We start from the raw sequence: 17,899 nt of genomic DNA, 5'->3' as shown, positions 1-17,899 counted from the left end.
ACGTCATGGAACACCTGGACCTTATATCATAAATGCAGAAACAGTTAACCCACAGCTGACGTAAATAGAATGTTTCCTACACTGGGATGTTTGACAGAGGCAAGTTTTGCATGAAGTCGAAAGCTAGTCCAACGATGTCAATCCTGCCCATACATTCGTGCTCAGTTGTTCTAAGGAATTGATAAAATGTCCTGCTGCACCACTTGTGAATATCCAACTCAAGTTGTGCAGAGCTCTTTTACTACTGTCAGAGGTATGTGGACCTTTCAACTTAGCAGGAAGTTCCTTACATTTGCCACGTATTTGGGTACGACCAATAGGAAAATTGTAATTTTCTCGAAAATGTTTCCTATAGAAGTCGTGTTTCATATTTACTTCTGGATAGTTCATAAGGAACATCTCATACATAGTTTTAGGAATCAAGGGTGCATCTAGGTATTTCATTTCCTTCCCAGCATAGTGAGTTTTTTTGAGTGGGAAAGATGTGATGTGGGTATCTATCAAATTTATTACATTTTCCAAAATTTATGTTGTGCATGGATTTGGCCAATGCATGTCCTTTCGAATTTGACCTTGAATTAGTAACTGGCAACTAAGCACATTTCTGTGATACACCATGAAGACTGAGAAAAGCACATTTGCAGACATGAATTCTTCTACCATACACAGAGGCATGATAAACAAAGGAATGCTGTTTCTCAATGCTGTCAATGTCACTGACAACTTTTCTTGGCCTTCTTATCGAAATTTCACCTGTCACAATTAACCCTTGTAGATAAATATGCTGACTATTTTTTCCATGTTTAAAATGTTTGAAAGTATCTCAATGTGATCATCTTCGCTGATACACTGGAAACATTCCATTCGGCATCTGGAATTTATCAAACAATCGCAAAGCCTGTAGCGCATGCTATGGTATTTATATTACAATAAACTTGTCGATTGGATAAATATCAGTACTTGATTCTCTTCCTCTTATGCTCACTTCATTTCACTTTCGTTTGGGAGACATACAATAACCATGATACATCACGAAGTTGGCACCAAGTTAGTGCTATGTTATGCTTTCTGTATCTGAGTCAGCATAAGTTGCGTCTTGGTCTGTTTAATACATTTGTGTAAAAAAGTGAAAATCGCCACAAAAGTGACTTAGTTCCTTTCTCCACCAACTGATTCAAATACAGATCATTGTTAATCACAAGGATTCATTAAAAATTAATAATGAAACATCCAAATGGTAACCGGTTTTGATTTTATCAGAAATCATTTTCAGACCACGTCCGATCAGATGGTGAAAGAGAGAATGCCTAGAGCATAGGTAAGTGTGGGAGGACACTGGTGAAAATTTTCATTATTTTATTTTTATTTGTTTTTATGTCATCACTTCATACATAATTACTGGTGTTGCAGATATTTGCATGGCGGCGTGGTGCGGAACTCCAACATACCTACGGGCAGCCCGGTGGCCCAGATGTGAAGCTTTTGCTGCCATTTGGTCCGCACCTGGTCGCAGTGGACAGCAGAGGAGTGCTGCGTGTGTGGAACATTAAGGCCGAGGATGTCTACACGGAGCTCAGCTTCGAATGCAGTTTGTTCGAGCCCTCTGCATTGGTGCACCCGAGCACGTACCTCAACAAGGTTTGATGGATGTTTCCTTCTTATGGCATGTTGATAATGTTACTATTCGTGTAAAATGCTATTTTGACATGGCGTCATGTCTTAGATGTGATGTTATGTGTTCTTGTGAAGTAGCTGTGTGAGGGGACAGCTAAGCTATCTGTGCATTTCACTCACTACGTTATCAGTCTACTTCAGCTTCATATGTTTTACAATTGGGTGCTTACTCATTCATTTTGGTATTCTTATCGAGTCCTACATTTTATGACACGTTTTGAAAATGCTAATGAGGTCTTCCTTTAGCTTTCTTTTCTGGTATTGCTCTTTCTAGAATGTTTACAAGGAGCTGGTTGTGTCTTTTTGTGTGGCCTATCCACTTGTCTCATCCTTGTTGTATTCCTTAATATTCTTTCATGATCAGGTCTTCAAGAGCCTTCCTGGTTGGTTCTTGTATCAGTCCCCTTTATACCGAACTGGCATCTACCGCACCTCAAAAGCTTCAAGAGATTTCATTTCCTTGTGAGACCTGACATAGTTTGTGGCACATAAATGTGTAATAGCTTCCAGTAAAGTATTTGTCTTGGTCACAGTTGGATGACTGGTTTCAGTTGTGAAACAACTATCTTTAGATTGGTTTTTATTGTTCTGGTCCCCAGAGGGACGACGACTTTGATGCTGTCCGTGCTAGTTATGATGTGTGAGATCTTGATCTCTGCACAACTACCACAGCTTACGTACCTCTGATCCCGCTTACTCCATTCAAGCCTTGTCTCCCTCTACAGTTTTGACCCCCACACTTCCCTCCGGTACTGAATTGCTGATTCATCGATGTCTCGGTGTGTGTCACAGGCCGGCCAGGGTGGCCGAGCGGTTCTAGGCGCTACAGTCTGGAACCGCGCGACCGCTACGGTCGCAGGTTTGAATCCTGCCTCGGGCATGGATGTATGTGATGTCCATAGGTTAGTTAGGTTTAAGTAGTTCTAAGTTCTAGGGGACTGATAACCTCAGTAGTTAAGTCCAATAGTGTTCAGAGCAATTTGAACCACTTTGTGTGTCACATCAAGACGTTCCTTCTTTTAGTTAAGTCAAGACACAAAAGTCTTTTCTTACCAGTTCTATTCAGTGCTTCTCATTGGTTACATGATCTACCTGTCTAACCCTCAGCATTGTTCCGTAGCACCAAATGTCGAAAGCTTCTAATCTCTTCTTTTCTGAACTACTTATTGTCCACATTTCACTTCCATACAAGGCTATACTGCAGACAATACCTTCAGAAAAGACATCCTAACATTTAAGCCTATATTCGATATTTACAGATTACTCTTTTTCAGGAATGTTTTTCTTGTTGTTACCAGTTTGCATTTTATATTCCTCCCTTCTTTCCCTTCTGCGCAGATAGCAAAACTCATGTACTGTGTTTAATGCCAAATTATATAGTCTAATTTCCTCAGCATCACATGGTTTATTTCGAGTTCTCTCCATTACCGTTGTTTTACTTTTGTTGATGTTCGTCTTGGAACCTCTTTTCAAGGGACTATCCATTCCATTCCTCTGCTCTTTGAAGTTGTTTTGTGTGTCTGACAGAATTACAATGTCATCAGAAAACATCCAAGGTCTTTATTTCATCTCTCTCAGCTGTAATTCCATTTACTAATTTTTCCTTAGTTTCATTTACTACTAGGCCAATATACAGGTAGGATAACATCAAGGATCGGCTAGAGCCTTGTACCATTTTGAATAGTTCCCCTAGTCAACAAAGTGGAGACACACAGTTACAATATAAGTGCAGTAGAAGTTGAGTATAGCAAGTCTTCCATTTAAAATATACAGAAAAATTCGAATAACAAAATGCAGCATTTTTAAAATCTTAATAGAAAACACACTGTTAGAAAATTACATGAGAAGTCAGTCGTGTACAGATGTGTATTACATAATGTAATAACTCTACTAGAAAGTGTACAGAAACTAGAATGACCCAAGTCTTGTCTTAATTATTAAGTGTAAATTCAGAACTGCTTCTCTCTTGCCTTTGTCCTTCCTAAAGCCAAACTGTCTGTCAGCTGACATCATCTGTATGTTATTCAGCCTCTTGGCTGCATGAGCTGACAAGCTGATTGTACAGTAGATGTTTACATTACACCTAAATCCCAAGTAGTAGAAAGAAACTTCCACATGGAAAAAATATATTAAAAACAAAGATTCCAAGACTTACCAAGCGGGAAAGCGCCGGCAGACAGGCACATGAACAAAACACACAAACACACACACAGAATTACTAGCTTTCGCAACCGATGGTTGCTTCTTCAGGAAGGAGAGGGAAAGACGAAAGGATGTGGGTTTTAAGGGAGAGGGTAAGGAGTCATTCCAATCCCGGGTGCGGAAAGACTTCCCTTAGGGAAAAAAAAGGACAGGTGTACACTCGCACACACACGCCCACACACACACACACACACACACACACACACACACACACACACACACACACACACACACACATATATCCATCCGCACATACACAGACACAAGCAGACATATTTAAAGGCAAAGAGTAAGGGCAGAGATGTCAGTCGAGGCGGAAGTGCAGAGGCAAAGAAGTTGTTGAAAGACAGGTGAGGTATGAGCGGCGGCAACTTGAAATTAGCTTAGGTTGAGGCCTGGCGGAAATCGAGAAGAGAGGATATACTGAAGGGCGAGTGGAGTGTCTTTCCGCCGTCCACCTAACCTTCGGAACCTCTTGGTTCATCCCTATGAAATCCCCAAACCACCTTCCCTACCCTCTGGCTCCTACCCTTGCAACCGCCCCCGGTGTAAAACCTGTCCTATGCACCCTCCCACCACCACCTACTCCAGTCCTGTAACCCGGAAGGTGTACACGATCAAAGGGAGAGCCACGTGTGAAAGCACCCACGTGATTTACCAACTGACCTGCCTGCACTGTGACGCTTTCTATGTGGGAATGACCAGCAACAAACTGTCCATTCGCATGAATGGACACAGGCAGACAGTGTTTGTTGGTAATGAGGATCACCCTGTGGCTAAACATGCATTGATGCACGGCCAGCACATCTTGGCACAGTGTTACACCGTCCGAGTTATCTGGATACTTCCCACCAACACCAACCTATCCGAACTCCGGAGATGGGAACTCGCCCTTCAGTATATCCTCTCTTCTCGATTTCCGCCAGGCCTCAACCTAAGCTAATTTCAAGTTGCCGCCGCTCATACCTCACCTGTCTTTCAACAACTTCTTTGCCTCTGCACTTCTGCCTCGACTGACATCTCTGCCCTTACTCTTTGCCTTTAAATATGTCTGCTTGTGTCTGTGTATGTGCGGATGGATATATATGTGTGTGTGTGTGTGTGTGTGTGTGTGTGTGTGTGTGTGTGTGTGTGTGTGTGTGAGTGTACACCTGTCCTTTTTTTCCGTAAGGGAAGCCTTTCCGCTCCCGGGATTGGAATGACTCCTTACCCTCTCCCTTAAAACCCACATCCTTTCGTCTTTCCCTCTCCTTCCTGAAGAAGCAACCATCGGTTGCGAAAGCTAGTAACTCTGTGTGTGTGTTTGTGTGTTTCGTTCATGTGCCTGTCTGCCAGCGCTTTCCCGCTTGGTAAGTCTTGTAATCTTTGTTTTTAATATATATATATATATGTGTGTGTGTGTGTGTGTGTGTGTGTGTGTGAGAGAGAGAGAGAGAGAGAGAGAGAGAGAGAGAGATCTAGATTTGTATGAAAATTTGCTTTAGTAGATCATTTATTCATATTACCTGTTTCGAGTAACTGTGTTGCCGTCTTTGGATCTAGAAAAGTAGTGCATAAGATCTAAAGTGATTTAGACATTCTGAAATTTGTTACTTCTGTTTTCACTGCCTATATGTTAATGATTATGGAAGATGTACTCTGCTCCTTTTACACGTTATTTGATGTAATTTTATTTCTGTTTGTTTTGCAGATACTTCTGGGCAGCAGACAGGGACAGATGCAGCTCTGGAACATTCACAAAGGTGCACTGATACACACATTCAAAGGCTGGAGGTCCCCAGTGACTGTGCTCGCCCAATCTCCAGCTGTCGACGTGGTGGCTGTCGGCTTGGAAGACGGCCGAATTGTCCTGCACAATCTGCGCTTTGATGAAAGCATTGCCACACTTGTGCAGGTGATTTGCTCTCACATGGGCATGTATGTGGAAGAGATATTCACAAAGTTCTTGCACTGATGAAGGAAAAATATTATTCGGGATATCAGTTTTTTAAATTATTTATTCGACAGTTCTCCTCTTTTCATAATGGCTTTCTCCAGACCATCCTATTTCAGTTCTACTTGTTATTTTCCTTGTGTCTGAGTTTTAACATTAGCCCAGTATTTCCACATTTATTTCCTATGCTGCCTGAAAGGAAAGCAGTGCTTGAGAAGAAAGTGAGGCAGGATTGTGGCATACCCGTAGTACATAGAAAAAATTGGCAGAGGAATTTAAGTTGAGGGAGAAGAAATAACTTTGAGATCTGACGATGATGTTGTAATTCTGTCACGGACAGCAAAAGACCTAGAAAAGCAGTTGAATAGAATGGGCTGCATCTTGAGAGGGTATAAGATGAACATAAAGTAAAATAAAACAAAGATAATGGAGTGAATGAATTAAATCAAGTGATGCTGAGGAAATTAGCCCTGGAAATGAGACACTTAAAGTAGTAGATGAGTTTTGCTATTTGAGCGGCGAAATAATTGATGGTGGCTGAAGGAGAGGGAATATAAAATATAGAAAGACAGTGGCAAGAAAAGCATTTCTGAAGAAAAGAAATTTGTTAGCATTGAATATAAATTTGTTAGGAAGTCTTTTCTGAAGGTATTTGTCTGGAGTGTACCCATATATGGAAGGGAACCATGGACAATAAATAGTTCAAACAAGAAGAGAGTAGAAGCTTTTGAAATTTGATACTGCAGAATAAGGCTAAAGATTAGATGCATAGATTGTTAACTGGTGAGGAGGTACTGAATAGCACTGGGGAGACAAGAAATTTGTGGCACAACTTGACAAAATAAGGTGTTGGTTGATAGGACGCATTCTGAGACATCAAGGGATCATCAATTTAGTATTGGAGGGAAGTGATGGGGTGGGGCAAAAATCGAAGAGGGAGAACAAGACATGAATACAGTAAGCAGATTGCAGTAGTTATACGAGATGAAGGTAGAGTAGCATGGAGAGCTGCATCAAACCAGTGTTAGGACTGAAGACCACAGCAACAACACCACCACCACCCAACAACAACAACACCACCCAACAACAACAACAACTACTACTACTACTACAACTACTACTACTACTACTACTACTACAACAACTATTCATTCAACACTTGCCAATGTTTTGCCAGTTTTTAGTGTTTGCTTTTCTTGAAAGCTGAGGTGCTGTTGGAGCTTATTCTTTAGCAAAATCCATTTATGGGATCCTCACTTCTTGCAGGTCTTTTTCTGCCTCATTGAACTACACCTCCTTCGTTTCCTTTTTCATAAAGCAGAAAATCCAGTTGCTCAGGCTTTTAGAACTCATATGGGTAATGTAGCCAAAGAAAACAATTCTCCTCCTATGACTGGATGAATGGTGTCTGTGATCTTACGTAGTTGTGGATAGAGTTTGTGGTTGTATTGTCTCCCGCATTCACCTGGCTTGTTTAAAACTGCATGAAGGTACTGATTTCGGTGATTACCAAGCCGAGATAAAGCAGCTCATCGTGTATTTTTCAAACCAGTTTCTCAGTATGTACCATTTTGACATTGGAAGTGAAATTGTTTGGCACTCCTTTCTTGGTTTCACATGTTGATTTGCCATTGACACTCCAGTTAGAAGTTATTGACTGGCAAAATTCAACTTGCTGAATGACTGATTCTACATCACACTGAATTTGTCATGGTGATATCATTTAATACAGCAAAAAATATTTTGAAAGCTGCACAAAAATGCCACATAGATCATTTGCGTGTTTGGATCTATATACTCTTGTGAGCAGCTTTTCTCAACAATGAAAAGAATAAAGACAAAGTAACAATCTTTTTTTCAGAATGCTACTCGACATTAATGCCGCAAACAGTTTGATGCCTGATATATCCGCCTTTGCTCTGAAAAGAAAATGTTAAATTTCGGAAGCCCTGTAAACATATTCACTTTCTTTTAAAATAGTTGTTTCTTATTTCCATAACTTCCTATTTGCCCTAGGTAGCACATTGCTACATTGTAGCAGCTAAGACTGTGAGGTTCGCAGTCGTGTAAGACTAGGGAAGCAGATTAAAAGACTTGCTGTACCACCTGCTGTCCAGTGTGATTCTTCATGAGTGACAATGCTCTGTAGAGCAGGGAGTGCAACACAGAGCTCATGAGTTAAAACAGCATGGACTAGATAGTCAACTTCAGGATTTACAACCCCGAGAAATTTGGGAAAATGCAGTTTTTTTTCAGCCAGGAAAACCCTGAGAATTTTTTAGAATACCAGAAATTTGTCATTGTTTTAGTTTTCAACTAAATTTTTGTAATTTTGACTGGTCAGAACTGAAACTTTAACAAAGAATTTTACTTTGGTCCACTACTGCAGAATAATACTGCAGCAACAAAACATAAACAAGTTAATAACACCAAAAGAAAGCTTTAGTTGCAAAGGAAATAAGCTGTTTACAAAAAAGAAAAAAACAATGCACACACGAGTGTTTGCCGACATCTAAATGTGTCAAAGGCTCTAGGCAATACTTTGTAACAACAAACTGCTTTCGACAAGTGTGACGTAACAACTGTTTACATTTCTAACAGGTTGTTGGAAAATATTGTGAATGGTGGTTTGAGAAACATTACTTTGAAAGTAAACTTTGTTTTATGCCCTGTGAATTTGGTGCGTGTGAGAATGTGTGATGAACTTTTTCAACCGTGGAGTGTTTGACTCTCATTCAAAACTTCCCACTTTGAGGACCAGCCTCTTTTAAAAATTTCAGGCTCAGAACACCAGCCATTTATACTATTACCTAAAATTTGTGTTTGATGTATCTTCAAGGGTAACACACACTGAAAAATAAGAAATATTATATGTGGAAGCTTAGCTTTTCTTGTAGCTACACTGCATGTATGCTATTTTAAACCGTTAATTTTTCCTATTTGTGCGGTTGCCCTACCCAACAGTGATGTTGCTATTGGCTGACTACGTCACGTGTCCTATGCTCTGAATGTCTGATGTCATTGACTGGCAAAATTGCTTGACATGACCTGTGGTTGGCTGACAAAAGTGCATCACAGTTTTGATTTTTCTGCTTCAGAATCTACCATGCTGTATTTCGTGGAATTCATATTTGTACTTCCATAATGTGAAAATATATGTGTACATATTGCCATGCATCAAAGATCTTTTCAAAATATGTTGTTTTTTTGCTAGGTTTCGTTTCCGGCAGTGTGGCAAAGTTCTACATCGGTGTATGAAACCTTTACCATTCAAAGGATTGATAAGTTTTACAGCTCCACAAAAGTATATTGTCACTTAACAAGGAAAACAGCATTTTCACCCAGGAAAAAGCATATTTTTAACCAAGAAAAATTCAGGAATTTTCATTTTTCATGTCCAATTAGTGTTCCTACATTCAAGCCTGAGTCCATTTTCAAAACCTTTGTCACCCATTCTTTTTGGCCAGTTGCGAATCACTTTCTCACGTACACAATTCATAAGTAGAGGAGGAAGTATATATCCTTCCCTGGCTGTTGATGTGATTTCAAAAGCATCTGAAATCTCTTCCATAAACATCAGTTGGAGGTGGCATTGGCAAGAATCTTCCAGTGGCTTGAGAGTTAAAACAATTTTCACACTCAGTTTGCCACGTAATCATTCTGTATTTAGTTTCATAATTGAAAAACGCCTTTCACACAAATGTGTTGATCTAAAAATGTTTTTCAGCCTCATTATGGAGATGTGGTAACTTTTCCCGAGGACATGACCAGTTTTATTATTAAAAAAAAACTTTTAAATGGGATTTACATTACATACCAATGAGTTCCTTCTCCACATGCACAGGGACACTATCAACTGAAATGGCAAATTGTCCCGGAAACACCTCAAAACAGATGTGTTATTGGCAGTGTCCTCAGAATGTTTAGAAAACTATCCTTGTAATTCTTTCAACGCCATAATAAATTCTTCAAAATATTCATTTTCTTTAGTGTCAGTGAGCTTAGGAAAATAGATAGTGAATTTGTCTCTTCCGCAACACAATTTTCTCTTTAAATAGATCCCCATCAAATCAGAAATAAGTTGTTTCACCTTGCAGTGCTGTACTGTGGGCAGTGTGCATTCAAGTCTACTTAGAATGCCAGGTTTGCACTCTGTTCTGGATGTTCTAATTTTTGTTCCCGCTTTCCTTTTCCTTCGGAAATTCAGCAGTAGCGGGTTTTAAGTCAAATAAATGTTCACTGGTCCACCTTGACTTACGTTACATACAATGCATCTGTAATGTCATGGTGCAGTTTTAATTCAGCACAGAAAAGCGATGAAACAAGATAGAAGTGTGAAACATGATGAAAATGAAAGAGAAACTCTCATGCCAGTTCAGTGCAATTTGATGTGGCTTCCATTTGTTGTGCTGCACACATCTAAATGATATTCTAGTCTCCCCCCCCCCCCCCCAAACACACACACCTGTTGTTACAGTGTGAATGTGTCTCTCATTCTCTTTTAAATGATGATTAATGTGGTTGATATGTTTACTGTACACACGTTGCTTCATGTAACCCCAAAAGGAAAAGTCTAATGGTGTAAGGTCTGGGAATTGTGGTGGTCTTGACCTAAGACTTTCCAATCCTATCCCCCACTGGGGAAAGTTTTATTCAAAAACTTGGGACTATCATTGATACGTGTTATGTACAACTTCGTGGACTACAGAGTGGTTCGGCAGCTGTCATCGTAGGAAAGCTGTCTGCAATCAGAAACGATTAGTGAGCAAGTTAATACAATGAACAGAAGGTTTGTATAACTTGTATTTCTCCAAGCGTACGGAGACTCGTTACAGATAGAGCAGCAAGACTTAGAATCCAGCTCGTACAATAGCAACTAGGATGAGGCTCGCTTTACCGAGCACGGATGATGGTATCGTAGCGGTGGTGCCCCGAGTGAAAGTGGGCTGAGCAACTGCTGCCAGCCGTTCTGTACTGCTGGGCCAGAAGGTGCCCATAGTCCAGAGCCACTGGAGGTGTGGCTCAGTGGGTGTGCCAGATCCCGCGCAACCGTTATTGGCATCGAATGGAAACTTGCCATTCCATTACTGGCCCTGAAACGCTGTTTGGTGCTAACAGTATGTGATACCACAGTGTAGTGTTGAGGAGTGCAGTCGTGTTGAAGATGACACCTTCTGGAAATTGTGGCTCTTCATACAACATACAATTGCAACTTATTGCGGTAGTTGTTTGATGTCACAGTCTATTCTACAAAGAAAAATTAAGCTATAACTAAATTGTGCGTCAGAGCATGTCACACGTTCACCTTAGGAGTGCTGCGTTTGTACTCTGTGTAGGCACGAGGATTTTCAGGAGCCCTTATTCTGACATTATAACAACTGACGTGACCACAGATGTGGAATGTTGCCTCGTCACTAAACACGACCTCCTTCATAAATCGTCTATCACAGTCAATCTCCATGAACGTATCTGTAACAAACTCCAATTGTGTGGTTCTATCAATCAGTTTGGTAGCGATCAGTAACTTCAATTTGTAACCCAAAAATTGGAGGTGTTCCCTTAAAACTTTATGAACTGTAGTCTGTTTTAGGCCTAATTCTCAATTGCACGCCAATTGTTGAGGACTCCTAAGTTAGCTATCCTGTATAGCTTCTACAGCCCCCTCTTACTGAAGACCTATGAGATAGGGTTTTGTCCAACAAACTACCGGCATCCTTTAACTGCTTATCCTACCAATTGATGTTATTCCTATGTGGTGGTTGCTCATTGTACACGCTTCAATTAGAATTTAGCAAGCCACAGAACACACTGAATTTTCCTTTTTACCATCCACATCTTTTCTGAGATGCCCTGATCTGCTGCTGCCACATAGTTCATTGTGTTGTGTCATAATCTATGTGTACACACCAGTGAACATTGTACTACAGAAATTCTTTGTGATAGTGCCCTGTGTAATGCAAGATTCAACTTTCCATTTTGTCTCTGTTAGCCACAATGAGCATTTGTAAATGCACCGTAACTTTGCGGATGCACTGTATTTTGCAGAAATATGTTAAGTATCGATCGGGCTGTTCGTGCCGAGGATCCTCAACCGAGAAACCTAGTGCAGTTGGCCATGGCACTGGAGTTGGGATGGCTTTATGTCCCTGTTAATAGCCTCCAGAATCTCACTGAATCTATTCCTGCACGTCTCATGGCTTTCACGCCGCAAAAGGTCATTGTAGATGCTTTTGGGGGGTGGTCACATTAATGTGAGTGGAGAATGTATATTTTAGTGTTATTATTATTAAAATCCTAGGCATTTGTTGAATGTTTAAAGCTTGAGTGCCAGAAAATTATACTTGGAGGGAAGGGGAATTGGGTGGGGTGGGGTGGGGGGGAACAGAAAGAAAGGTAGAAAGTATGACACTGTCCAGAACTCATCCCTGGAACATGGCTGTACCTAGTCACATGGTCAAGGTAGTTCCTACAAGTGTTTAGTCTAAGTTTTCCTTTCTTGAGTAATACAGAGTTCACAAATTTAACACAGAAATACATAAACAAGCATGGAAATTAATTTATTGTATTAAATTTTGAGAAAAGTGTCCAGAGATATTTGTCTCGCTACAGTGATTATTTTTTTTTCCTCTGCACAAAGGATTGGGGCCCCGTCACGGCAGTGGCCTTTCGCACCGACTCGAGCCCAGCGGCGCGTCCACTGATGCTGAGTGCGGCGCCCTCGGGTCATGTGGTGCTGTGGGACCTGGACAAGCGACGTGCCTGCGGTCAGCTGACGGGCGGGCACGCGGGCGCGGTGGTCGGCATGAGCTGCCTGCCGGGGGAGCCCGTGCTCGTCACCAACTCTGTGGACAACTCGCTCAAGGTGAGGCGACCACAGCCCGCGAGATCGCGGGTGTGTGAGAACTCACTGTGGGTGTCTATAAAATGGAAAGAGTCTGTGATGGGTGGCTGATCAGTTGACTGTGATGTTGTGCAGGTAAGAAGGTGGCTGTGTTATGTGTTCTGTACAGAGACACATTGTGTTTCTGCTTCTGACACTCCCTGGAAAAATTTATAGGCTTGAAAAACTATCACTGACACTTCTTAATGTAATACTTGTTGCATTTGCTTTATGCCACCCATAGTCAATACTAGACTGGCCTACCTTCAGCATATATAATCTGATATGAAAATCAACACCAAATGCTCTATGCGTGCACCAAAGCACACAATACAAACAGTTGCAACAGAGTTTGTCGAAACATCGTGTGGTACACTGTTACTTAACTGCACCTTGGTATTTCTCATCACCCCAAGGGGTCACTGTGCGCACCACTCTGTTTGCTGACACCAACGCACATGCATGCACGCATGCCCAATCCCAACTAAGCCACACTCGAATCTAAGCCACACCTGAAAAGCGAGACTCGAAATCAAGGAAAAAATATTTCCTGAATCTAAGCTGCACCTGAAATTTGAGACTCATAATTCAAGGAGAAAGAAAAGTTTTAGACCACACCTCCATATTGAAACAAAGTTGGTCCATTGTAACATGAGACACAATTTAGTTTGAATAGATGAAGGTACAGCTACAGTAGTTTGGTTCGAGTCATAAGCTTAGCAGTTAAGCTTTACCAGGTAGCCATTGCTATGTGTCAGGCACTGCGTCCGTATTTCTACGGGTACCTTGCTCCTCTCTCCCAAGTGACTTTCATCTCTTTTTGGTAGGAAGATGTTTCCCCAATGATGCCCAATGAAGCAGACTGAAGTGACTTCGTGGCTCCAGACATTGGTGACGGATTCCTGTGACATGAGTATGCAATTGATGATGCATCATTACAATAAATGCTGCAGCAGTGGTGGTGACTATGTTGAGAAGTAACCAGTGAATCTATGTAAATATTCCAATAAATATTCCTTAGTGATGTTTTTGTTTTCTTTATCAGTCATTGGAACTTACTTTCTGGGTGCACCTTGTAATACAACACACAAAATTCCTTTTACTCGTGGGTACTTCCCCTTCCTCAAGTAATAGTACATACAGCTGATTGTGTTGTGAACTCATCAGAGGGCATTCACTTCACACAGTTGATACAGAACATTGTTAATTTGTAAGCTCATATGATATTTCATCATTCTGAGTGCCCAAAAAGTATAATGACTTTGTCATTTTTGCTTTCCTCTACTTCCATTCAAGTAACTTTAACTGAGAGCCATTGCAGGAATGTACATATTTGTCTCACACAGCACTTTCACCTGCACATTTTCCATTTTTTCATTTCACAGGTGTGGCTGATGTCTGATGGTGATTCTGGAGAGCCCCCGAGATTGCTGCGGATGCGTGAGGGTCATTCGGGAACTCCAAACTGTGTTCGTTTCCATGGAACTGTTGACTCACGTAACTTGGTCACAGCAGGGAGCGATTCGACGCTACGAATCTTTTCTACAATCAATGAGACATTTAACAAGAGTCTCGGCCGAGCTTCGTATAATCGTAAGGTGAATGTTCACTTATGTTTGAGGTTTGTTCTCTTGGTCATCAGTCTGAAGACTGAACTCCTTTATGTCTTAGGATGTGTCACCGATCCCTTGTTTAGTCAAATTATGCCATAAATTCCCTCTCTCCCTGATTCAGTTTGGTAACTTCTCATTAGTAATGTGAAAATCAGAAGGCGAAAGAGTCGGGCTGTATGGAGGATGTTGCAGTGTATCACTATCAAATTGCATTCCTGGGTGTTCTGACTTTATGGCACAGCACAGTTTCTGCAAAGTGTCTTCGTAGTGCTGAGCATTTATTGTGTTCCCACTCTTAAGGAACTCATTAGCAGAGGGACCATGCAGTCAAAGGAGTATGTTATCATGACCTTACCAGAACTTGTGTGAACTGGTTTGGATTTCTTTGGTGGGAGTGATGTGGGAAGTTTCCACTATTGGCTTTTCTGTCAACCCTTGGGCTGTTGAAATGCTCTCAGACGGAATTCACTTGTTGCACAATAATGCCTGCCCCCATACTGCGAATCAGATAAAGGCTGCACTCCAACAATTTTGTTGGGAAACACTGCAGCCTGGATCCTTCACCATGTGGTTTTCACACTTGGTGACCGAAGGAAAGACTTGTGTGGATGTTGGTTTGAGTCAGATGAGGAAGTGTTCGAGAGGGTGCAGTTGTGGATCTATCAATGGCAAGCTGTGTTCTACGAAACGTATCTCCCAGTGGGATAAATATCTTAATGCATGTGGTGATTACTTTTGTATGGAACCATTACCTGGTGCCACTTTCACATGTCGCAGTTTTCATTTGGCTGCCTCATAAAGATAACTCGGACAACTCTCATGATTAAGCTTCTGAATGGGGACATATTACTACTGGGATTTTGCTGAGACTGTTTATTGTCTCTTATATCTTGCATGCTAGGTGCATTACTTTTGTGATGGCTGAGTCTTCCTAAGATAATTCTGAGGTAATGTCATCTAGTTCATGTGCCTTGTTTCACTTTAAGGAATACCTTGAATCTGTACATTAATATTTTATAAAATGAGAGATTCACAATAATGAAAAATTGTGTGTACACTGACTGGCACAAAATAACGCAACACTCAATAAATGATGTGTAATCATTCTGTAATTATCTATTTAATCAAAGTGAAGCGCTTCAACCAATTTTCTGAGACAGGGTATGTTATTGGCATTGCTTTGCGAGCCAATAATGAAGTGTTGATTGTTTATACACTAGCCTCAGTTGTTGTTTCCTGTGCAACTTGGAAAACTCATCACTGAATGTGAGCGAATAATATTTTCCCGCTCTTTTAGTGCTTATTGTTGTACCCTGAATTGTTCCCCTTTCAGTCACATGTGTTTGTAGGCTCTTTCTCTGATTGTTGTCATCAGCTTTCTGAAATAAATAAGCTGTATACCTGTGAACAAGTTACGAAAGCTGTTGTTTTGGTGGAAAATGGCCGCACCGTGCATTACATTGCAGAAGTGTTGAGGACTACACCTTCCACTATTTCTAGAACCACACAAAGGTAGAGGGAAATTGGAAGCTTTGCAGGGAGACCAGGAACAGGCCTGAGAAGAGAAACATCGGAGAGAGATGACCACTTCTTACAATGTCAAGTTCTCCACAGCCGTTACACAACCGCTATTAAAGCATGAAATCAACCCCACCTGGTTCGAGGGGTCAATGTTCATGAGAGAACCATTTGAAAAAGACTGCCCTTCCCTCTATTTATGGGTTATGATTTTATGCTAATGCATGACACTGCACGTCACATGTTGCGAGAATTGTGAAGAGTTCTTGGATGAAACAGGAATTCATATTATGGGTTGGCCTGCTCAAAGCCGTGTTGAGCTTGTTTGGGACCAGCTTAGGAGAAAACCCTGTCAGTCTTATCTAGAGACCCTACAGGACGTACAGACTGCCCTTCTAGAAGAATGGGATATGATTCATCAACAGGACATTACCGCATTAACGAGGAACATACTTGTATAATGTCAAAGCAGATGTGCATTATCTTTATGAGCTTACTCAAAATTTCCTCAAAGTGTGCAACTCTGGCTTAATTTCTTAAATTTGTTTATAATTGTCTCTCTTTTTTTTTCATTGTTGGACCTTTAGATGGGACCATACCGCAATATTCTGTCATAAGATAGTGGATTAGTGTCATAAAAGTGCCATAAATTTAAAATAAATTTCAGTTTTTGTAATAAGTTGAAGTGTTGCATTTTTCGTGTCTCTCAGTGTATTTGATATGTATCACTAATTGCCTTCTTTTCATTAACAAGACAGTTATTCACAACTTTTATTTCTGAAAATAAATGCCTAGTAATGAAATGGACACAATTTTTATTTGGTGTAGAATATCTTTCAAATTTTTTTGTGATCTATGCAAATCACTTATGCTTGTATGTAAAAGCTTTTGAGTTACCACTGTAAGTAAAGACTATTGTTGTGACCCGTGATGTCATCATGAACCACTCATCAAAATCTGATGCATGAAACATGTGCTCCATAGCAATAATTACAGCTGTTCTCATGACATCGCATTCATTATCTTTGCCAATTCTTAACCAAACTTTCTCCTTCCAATCAAACAAAGATCCTGACCTATGCTATATATGAGTCTGTCATCGCAACTACATCCCAAAAACTAATATTGATGCAAAATAAATATTACCGGCGTTTTGTTCTCCAAATGTTTGACCCTGTATGATGTTAAACTTCATAACATCATTGTGTCGCAGGTGGGAACTGATGTCTGGTAAAAAAATTATTTATTGGGCCTGGTTGAGGAAGAAATTGTGCTGATATAATGCAGCATTCCCACTTTGTAACCATTTGAATACTACCACCCAGCAGTATTTTCCCTGAATTAAGGCGGTAAGAACTTGCTCAATCCAGTCTTTTCTTGCATGTTGCTGCTCCCCTGGATTTAACTTCTTCGAACACCTACATCCCTCCCAGGCATTCACAGTAAGCCTAATTTACACAACAACACTAGGTTGCACGCAACTGTGTTGATGGCCACTGTGCATGTGCAGTGCACATTTGTGGAACTCATTGGTGAAAGTGAACAGTTGTGACTTGTTCCAACTTTGGCAACACTAGTTGTATGTGTTTTGAGCTTATGTTTATAGTGGTCTGCTGCTTCCTTACTGTGATGCCAGATGGCGAAGTAAAGTCTGATCGAGAGCCAAGACTTCCTGTTACTTAATCTTGCAAACCTAATTACTTGAGCACACTCGCCAACCTCTTCTGATCGAACTTCTTTCTTGAAGTGCTGCAGTTACTGCTGGAAGTTAAGAGTGCAAATCGAAAATCCACCTCTCAAAATTAATGTGAGACTTGTCACTAACAAGGTATCATATATTGCACTCTGTTTACAATAACTGTGTGCTGCAAATTTGTTGCATTATGTGGAACATCACAAAAATATTTGTAAGGACAAAGTCCAAAAATGTACAGTCTGCATTAACAGAGCTCAATTGAATTTATCTATGTAACAAGTTTTCTGTTGTCTCCAAGACGTCACAGGTATTGTCACGATGACTCTTCTTCTGTGGCATGCCCCATATCTCGAAGGCAGGAATTGACAACACGAAGTAAACCA

The 17,899-nt window shown here is 40.7% G+C and overlaps 1 protein-coding gene across 1 annotated transcript in view; it reads left to right on the top strand.

Moving 5' to 3' along the window:
* Positions 1-17,899, top strand: part of LOC126292284 (WD repeat-containing protein 36) — a 96,276-nt gene that overhangs the window by 33,258 nt on the left and 45,119 nt on the right. The window contains exons 3-6 of the mRNA XM_049986200.1: positions 1,411-1,638; positions 5,567-5,770; positions 12,447-12,671; positions 14,075-14,287. Coding sequence (XP_049842157.1) covers positions 1,411-1,638; positions 5,567-5,770; positions 12,447-12,671; positions 14,075-14,287 — 870 coding nt within the window. The remainder of the gene's footprint in view (positions 1-1,410; positions 1,639-5,566; positions 5,771-12,446; positions 12,672-14,074; positions 14,288-17,899) is intronic.

Source organism: Schistocerca gregaria, chromosome 9 (assembly GCF_023897955.1).
Source record: "Schistocerca gregaria isolate iqSchGreg1 chromosome 9, iqSchGreg1.2, whole genome shotgun sequence".
Classification (NCBI taxonomy): Eukaryota; Metazoa; Arthropoda; class Insecta; order Orthoptera; family Acrididae; genus Schistocerca; species Schistocerca gregaria.
This window is presented reverse-complemented; position numbering and strand designations above follow the sequence as displayed.